General features: G+C 40.1%; 1 protein-coding gene across 1 annotated transcript; it reads right to left on the bottom strand.

Moving 5' to 3' along the window:
* Positions 1-5,584: 5,584 nt before the first annotated feature.
* On the bottom strand, positions 5,585-6,502 carry LOC144769153 (taste receptor type 2 member 9-like). Its single transcript, XM_078653159.1, has one exon. The coding sequence runs from the start codon at positions 6,500-6,502 to the stop codon at positions 5,585-5,587; it is 918 nt and encodes a 305-aa protein (XP_078509285.1).
* Positions 6,503-8,483: the final 1,981 nt, after the last annotated feature.

Genomic DNA, 8,483 nt, shown 5'->3' with positions numbered 1-8,483 from the left:
TGCCATTTATTGCAGTATTATACCTCTACTTGTACTTTGTACGCTTTTGTAACCTGCACACATATCACTTTTTCCTCCTGTAATGTACCAATTGCTACCTCATGTATTTTGGTTGCACACTATTGTTACTTTTGATTCATGTAACTTAACGTTTGCTTTTGTAATTTGTCCACTTGTAATTTTTCTCCTTGTGTATTATTGCTGTTCCTAGTGTGAAGCGCTCTGACACCTTCGGGTAAAGGCCGCGCTATATAAAATCGCATAACTAAATAAATAAAATTAAAAAAATCCAAACATCACCTGGCCCCCACAGCAAGACCCATTCTTCCTCGCCCACTATGCCCTGAATGTGAAGGGCTGTGGGCGAGGTGTTAATGTATCTCTCTCCCCTGGCAAACAATCATCATCGCATGAAGGACACATCTTGTCGGAATAGATTCTTCATCCCAGCAGAGAGACAGTACTCTAAAGACTCGACCCTTAGAATAGCACACAACTATACAATGTATGGTTGAAATTGCACACATACATACTAGCCAATTGTGCCTTTCCCTAGCCCTTGTGTCCAAGCGCTGTTTACAACGATGTGCGTATTACTCAGTCTGAAGAGAACAGGCTGATGGAAATTACACGGATGAATCACCAAACATGAAATATATTATTTGAATATTGACTTAGGAAACAAAAGATGCTACTATTGAAGTCGATGAAACTACATGTTTAGAAATAAATTCATAGCATTACAATTTAATGTGTGCCAAGTAACCTAAAATATTTTAATAAACAACTTCAACACATACAGCCAGATGTACAAGATATGTTTGCAGTCGCAAACGGCCCTAATCGCAGAAGCGGCCTGTTTGCGACCACAGAAATGCTTTTTCGAATGTACAAAAGGTAAAATGTGATTTGTTAATTTATTACTGTTTCACAATTTGCATTTAAAATTCGGTATTTGGAAGGGACATGTTTCGGGCTTCCATTTGAGAATGTAAAAAAAAAAAATAAGTGCAGGCAGATGTCCAAAGTACCATTACCTGCTCTTAAAAAACAAAACTTAAACATTTCAATTCCTTTTTTTTTAAACGCGTCCCATTTACCTTTAAGGAAACCGGGCTGAAGTTAAAAAAAAGATTGCTTTATTAAAAAGTAATCACAGACATGGTGGTCTGCTGACCCCAGGAGGCCACCATTCTTGTGATGGTTGCGATTTCTAATGGGCTGCAAATTGAGACCTACCTCATTGAGGGCCATATGTATCATCATACCGTTTAGCGATTCCTAAATAGCGATTTTTAAGGAATCGCTATTTAGAAATCGCAAAACGGTATGTATGTAGGAAATCGCTTATATTTAGCGATTCCTACACATTCCTAAATTGCGATTAGCAAATTGCTAATCGCAATTTTCCCATTCATTTCTATGGGCCAGGAGGCCCATAGGAATGAAGGGGATATTTGCGATTAGCAATTTGCTAATCGCAAATTGCGATTATTTTCAAGGCTGCAGGGGTGTCACAAGAACACCCTGCTGCACCCCTGAAATTGACATGTGTGGGCATATGGCGCACATACATGCCCTAAGGGGATGTATGAGCGTCATATGGCACCTTTGGAATTTAAATAAATTGCTTATTTAAAAGAATTCGCAATTTACCACCAACTTGAAGTTGGTGGTAATCTGCGAATCCTTATGGGCATTTTTGCATGAATATTTCCCTGATACATTGCATTTAAGGAATCGCAGATTTTGCGATTCCTTAAGTGCAATCGCAAAATAAGGAATTGCAAAATGTGCGATTCCTTATTTTGCTTGGAAAATGTTTCATACATACAATTTAGCTAATTAGCATTCGCAAAGGCCGAATTTCGGCCTTTGCGAATGCTAATTAGCTTGATACATATGGCCCTAATATTCATGAGGTAGGTCAATTTGCGACCTACTAGAAATCACGATTTGGGAAAACAGAAATCCATACATTAGGAATACCAATTCCCTAACTGCCATATAGATATGGTCCCAATTGGGAAATCTGTATTCCTAATGTTTGTACATCAGGCCTTTAGTCATTTAAATGCACATTGAACCTATAAGTCTTATTGAGCAAGCCTGGTCAATCGCTCACAAAATACATTATCAAGTTAAGTATTCAGCATCTGCTGTGTAAATATCAAATGACATTTTAAAACAGGTGATATGGTTGCTGCTGCCTAAGTCTGCATTGAAAATGTGGTGAAAACCCAGAGAGGCCTTCATTTCAAGAGGCCCATTCAAATCTGATCCCTGTACAGTGATCCTGCTGCAGCACACACTGGTTTTCTCCAAGTGCATATTAGCAGGTCTAACCTGCTTAAATTTACGGGGTAAAAAATGCAGTAAATTACGAAACATATGTAGAAAGCATCTCATTCCACATTCAGGGCTTCAGGTAAAAAATTTATATTTCCTGATTCCGAAATATTGAATAATATTGAGTTACTTTTTAGAAATCACAAAATATTATTTACTAGGAGTTTGGTTTCGAGTTATTTCTTAGGGTTTGCTATTTAAGGATACCAGGCCTTATGCACGAAGAATGCATTTGGTAGAAGGGGTGAAATTTGAGCATCGACTTATACTAAATGCATCTGCATTTTGCAAGCTGACCTATGTACTATTATGCAGGGTCACAAAATACAGAATCGTAGTGTGTTGTAATTTGACCTATTTGTTTTTGATTGCAAATTGCGACCCACTATGATTTCCTGCAATCACAGGGATGGTGGCTTGCTGTGGTCAGCAGACAACCATGTCTGTGGCTGGTTTTCAATAAAGCTATTTTTTTTATGTGCAGCCCATTTTCCTAAAAAGAAACTAAGATGTGTTTTAAAAAGAAAAGTTTTACAATTTTTTTTAGTAAGCAGTAGTCGGGTAAACCACTTTGTAAACATTCATAAAGGAGTTCTTTGTGGAACCCTTCCAGTTTGCGCATGAGTTACCACCTCCTTTGAGTTGGTGGTAAAATGCTAATGTTTTGAAAAACAATTGTGGTCACAAAACACAAGTACATACCACATTTATTTATTTATTTGAAAGTTTTCTAGAGGGCGAACAAGACCGTTGCAGGTATCAGAGCGCTTTACATATATTAAGGTTCCTTATACATTAATTAAAAGCGAGTTAAACAGGCATACATAGCGTCATCCCCGCACTACTATGCCTCACTATGGCAATGGTCCATTAGAGTTACTAATCATCATTTCTATCCTGCACCGGACTCAACTGTATTGTTGAAACGAGATTCCTAATTTTATGATTTGGTAAACCTTTCCCGAACTTTAAATGGGTTTAGTATCTATAAAAAAGGGGTTTAGCTTTCACAAACCCTGTGATTTACTGAATGAGAGGGTTTCCAAATGCTAAAACCCTTTGCACAAGGCATCATTTCCTAAAGCCTACATTTTCATTTATTACAAATAGGCATAGTTTTTGTCATCAGTCAGGCAAGGTGCTCCCAAACACACCTTGTATGAAAGGTGGATGAGGGAAAAGGACTTCTGCACATATGGAACGGAATATTTATTATTTGGCTAGACCTGCAAATTTTCCTCTCAGTGGACAAATTACGGGCATAGGATTAGGTCAATATGTGCACACAAGGAAATAAAAAGAAATCCCGGGATATGCCTGAGTGTACATTAATCACCAAATGTGCTGAAATATGGGAAACGGCCACTACAATGCGGCCGTTTCCATGCAAACCTTCACCACGCATGCATTACAACGCATGAGTGGTTACCACGAAAGCCTTTACCACGCATACCTTTACTACGAGATACGTAGTAAAGGCATGTGTGGTAAAGGCGAAACTTTGAAATAGGGGGCTTGGGGAGTATCCCCCCTAAAAAATAGCATGGAAATAAAAAGAAGGGCTGGGGGAGGTCTCCCCCGCCCAAAAAAACGCACCTGATGTGAAGCGAAGTGGAGGCAATTAGCGTAGTTTGAGAGGAAACGGAAAGAAACTTCTGCTTCCTCTTTACGACGTCTGATGTCAAAAAGGAAGATGAAGGAGAGGAGACGATGTGAACAGGTATGGGAATTTTAGTTTAAAAAAAAGATTAAGGGTTAAGGGCAGGGGTAAATATAAGAAGGATTGGGGACTGGGGGGGTCACGTAAGGGTACAGGGGAGGGGTATAACATTGAGCAGGAGTATGCCTTTAACATGCATAAATTTACAACGAAAATCGTTGTACATCTATACGTGGTAAAGGAATATTCGTGGAAAAGGTTATGCGAACAAAAAGCATTCCGTTGTAATGCATGCATGGTAAAGGCACGTGTTGCAACGGAATGCGTTGTAACGACATACAACCCTGAAATATATGCCAAAAATGTGTTTATTCCTACAACAGAAAGGGGGCGACTATATTTTGTGAGTTGGCGGCTGAGTGTCTGTCGCTCTCTCTCATTCTTTCCTTTTCCAGCTGCGGCTTGTGCAGGTAAGAGTAGTGGGCGGTGGGGCCGAGTTGGGAGGCGGATTTCGACAGACAATGACGAGGAAAAATGTAATAAATAATCACATTTCCCTCTTCGCCGTCTGTCGAAACACAACATCCCCACCTGGCCCCACTGCTCTTACCTGCATGGGCCACAGCTGTCTTTTTGTCTCATTCACTCGCCATCCACAAAATGTCCTCATTTGAAGCTGCAGGTGAAAACCTGGCATCTAGGCCTCTGAATCCTTGCTACAGGAACCATAAAGCTATGCTTACACGTGTGATGAATGATCACTTCTGTACTAAAGATTAATGAAATACCAGCATCGCCTCCTTAAAGTGACTTTAGAAAACTGGTTTATACACTCATAATATAAGTAGTCAGTCTAGTATCAGTATAAGTTATTTGTATGTAATGCATATCGAGCAAACCCACTCACATTTCACATCAAAATAAAATACATCAAGTTAAATAAAGGGTACATTGTGACAAACTGGGTCTCAGCGTTCTCACGGTGTTGTGAGCACAAATCACTTCCACACATTAATCATTATGCTGGAACTTTATTGTGGTAGGGGAGGTAGAGTGTTGCCTAGTTACAGCGTCTGGGCGTTAATTAGTACCCTGATTAGAAATATACCGGAGGATGGTGGGATAAATATTGCATTCCAATACCTTAGGTTTCTGTGTTCAGTAGGTGTAAAAATTATCTCCAAATAAAAGTTTATAGTCCTTCAAAATAGAGCATAACGTACAGATTTCATGCTTTCTGCACTAAAATCAAAATGTCACGTTAGTTACAGGGATTTCTCATCGGAATATATCTGCAGGCCTGACCTGGTGATTTGTTTCTTATAAAATTGTAGAGGTATGTGGTCTTTATCGCATCTGCTGATTATCATGTGTTGTAAACATCATACACTTTTTATGATTGTGATCCTCCTCCTACATATGGCTTTGCACGAGGTTCAGAACATTCTAGCCTTCTTGTCATCTATCATAAGCATGCATCAGATTTTGTGGGGAATGGCGAGCATGTGGGAATACACAAATCCCTCGTAGAATGTATTGAGTGCGCAAAGATCTGTTTACACTGTGGTGAACTGTTCACTTTCTGCTAGGAGAGAGGATCATAAGCAGCACTTTCTTCAGTTTGGCGTTTCCCTGAATCAAGATGATGGACTGAGCAGGTGCAGAGGAGGCAAATATTATCTTGGCAGCTATCTCCAGTTGATATGAAGGTGGAATTGTATATGCCAATTCCGCCAGTGTCAGGAAGATGTAGACCAGCAGGAGCGACCCTACTAGTCTTGCTGCCCCAAAATGAGGCTCCAGATGAGTTCTGCTGAACCCGGATGTGTTCTCCTTCATCCGCCGTATATGACTGTAGAGGGATGTGAGGATGAGTGTGATGGAAGCCATGCAAACCAGAAGAGGAAGGCAGAGACCAAGAAGCATGGTTCCAACATCGTTCCAAAGTGTCCACCTCATCTCAGATCCGGGGACTGTTGCGTTAGCCGTTGAGTTAGCTGTGGGATACTTAGAGGATACTTTGTATGAACTCCAGTATAAGAGCATATTGAGGAGTGGGGGTTCCACAAAAGAACCTAGCAGCAGCCAGGGCACCATCTTTGAGATCCGCAGCTTTAACCAGCTGCAGAGCCAATGATTGAAGTCCACGATCTTCACACAGTAGAAGACACAGAGACAGGCGGTGAGCCAGACACTGGTGCTACCAATGTATAAGTGAAGGCTTAATAAAGCTGTAGATATGTTCTCAAAATCATAGCTGGCTCGGCACAGCACGTACAAGTATGCATTTCCCACAAAAGTGCATTGAGAACAAGTGCACGCGATCCCCAGAGCCACTAAGATCAGGTCACAGGTGGTCAGTCTCCGGCCTTTCGCCCAGTCCAGGAGATTCAAAGCCACGATGAAAGCACTGGCGAGTATCCCGATCAGGCTCACTGCTGATATGATAACGAGAAAAATCATATTAAACACTGGTATTATTTCTTCTGCCATTCCCGCTGATCTCTGGTAGAATTCACCAATAGCAATGTTGCTTTCTGGGGAGGTTCTGGGAGTTATATGAGTGGACTAGTTTGCATGGTCCCGTGAAACCTAGCCTCATTTTCATTTTTAAAAAAAGGTTTAGTTTTTAAATGGATGCAAATCTGACAGTGCATGTCTTTCCTAGAATTACATGCTACAGCTATACAATTTAACACCTTGGAGTGTACTACTGAATTTCGACTTCTTGAACATTGTGGTACAAGAATATCAGGAACAGAATATCGAAAGGTAAGTACATATAGGGAAGTATAGATTTACGATTCCTAACTCCTATACCTACCTTGAATATAAACCTACTGTTTAGGTATTAAAACATCTAGACTGCCAACATTGTTGTTTATGTTTTGCACTCGATATTGTGCCACATCAGTATTTTGGGATCGATATTCAAGGAGCACAACACACTTTGTGGTACAGATACCATTTTATTCCTAATGTCTATTGAAAATGAGTCCCCGCACTTTAGCCCAGCCTAGGACATTGAATGCCACAATGAAAGCTCTGGTGAGTATCCCAGTCCCACTTACTATTGGAAAGTTGATCAAGTTACACATATGAAACACTGGCATCATTTAATCTCGTCTGTTTGCTCTTCTCTTTTTAATCGCAGGTAGAAATCACAAACAGCAGTGCTGCTTTCTTTGGAGGGTCTGCGAGTGATGTCAGCAGGGACAGTTTGCATGGACTCCTGAATCCCAGCCTCATTTCCCTTCTACTAAAGATGTTGTTTTTACATGGATGCAAATCTAACACTGGTGTTCCATTGACACTCACACGCCCCAGCTATAACATTCAAAACCTTTTGGAATATACCTTAGTTTTTCCCTAATGTATATTGTAAGTAGAAGCTCGCTTTTTTTTGCGCTTCCCAGCTTTTTTTTTTAGAGAATCGCAGAAGCAGAAAGAGACAGTATTAAACCTCTGAAGTAATGTAAATGTTATTAAAAAAAATAAAATAAAAACCCTCTGAAGTAATGAAAGGCGGTGCTCGGGACTCGTTAAAACCACCGAATAAATACAAGCATTTCATGGCATGTGTCTCTTTCCGGTCACTGGTAAAAGTGACCGTAAAGACAGTTGTGCCGAAAGCCGCTTTTTTTCAAAGTAAAAGTATTTATTATTGTACAAAACTCAAAGAAAAACAGCAGCTAGGTTCTAGGCAGATCCATGCTTTCTTCTTTAGAGTAAAATGATACTCGTTTGTCTGTGAACACAGATTGGCTAGGTGCCAAAACAAGCGTTCTTATTGGAGTGAATTCCTAAAATCGGCTTTGTACACAGGAAATATACACATGCGGATATTGTAACCAGGGCGCACATTAATAACCTGGGAACGAAAGAGTTTTAGAGATTATGTAGTCAGCTGGAGACGCTTAAATGCTGGATTCTTAATAATATAAATCAACGCAAATCGAAGATAGTTGGTCTTGTGACGTGCCCCATTTGACAAAGGTACCCACCTGCTCCATCACGATGCGACAATCACTGAACTAATCTCCTCTCGGCTCCTTTACACTGCCCTTTAAAGGAAAGTAAAAATAAAACGAAACAATTGCCAATACTGAGCACCAACTCGAAACACTTTTTTTGAAAACCAGAACCCTATGAATGAAACATATGGTCCGTACTTCTTACTCAAACCCCAATTATTTATTCATTAACTCATTATTAGAGTATATTTCTCAGAAGTTTTTTACATGTGTGTCAATGAGAACATACAAAAGAAACTAGATACACCACATTACTTATTCAACAAAGAAATCTCCTCCAGAGACAACCTACAAATTAATTCAACCATTCAGACATACCTCACCCTCATCCAATCAGACATTCTTCTCCAATAATCCTATCATCCAAACTGCACACCAGAGGGAATCAAAAAATCATTCCACTTGAACCCAAATCTGGTGTGCCACACTCACACTCCCTG

Source organism: Lissotriton helveticus, chromosome 7 (genome assembly GCF_964261635.1).
Source record: "Lissotriton helveticus chromosome 7, aLisHel1.1, whole genome shotgun sequence".
NCBI lineage: Eukaryota > Metazoa > Chordata > Amphibia > Caudata > Salamandridae > Lissotriton > Lissotriton helveticus.
The sequence above is the reverse complement of the archived record's forward strand: the minus strand, read 5'-3'. Positions and strand labels throughout refer to the sequence as shown.

Coding starts and splice junctions, on each gene's coding strand:
- LOC144769153 (XM_078653159.1), bottom strand. CDS start 6,502: ATGGCAGAAGAAATAATACCAGTGTTTAATATGATTTTTCTCGTTATC.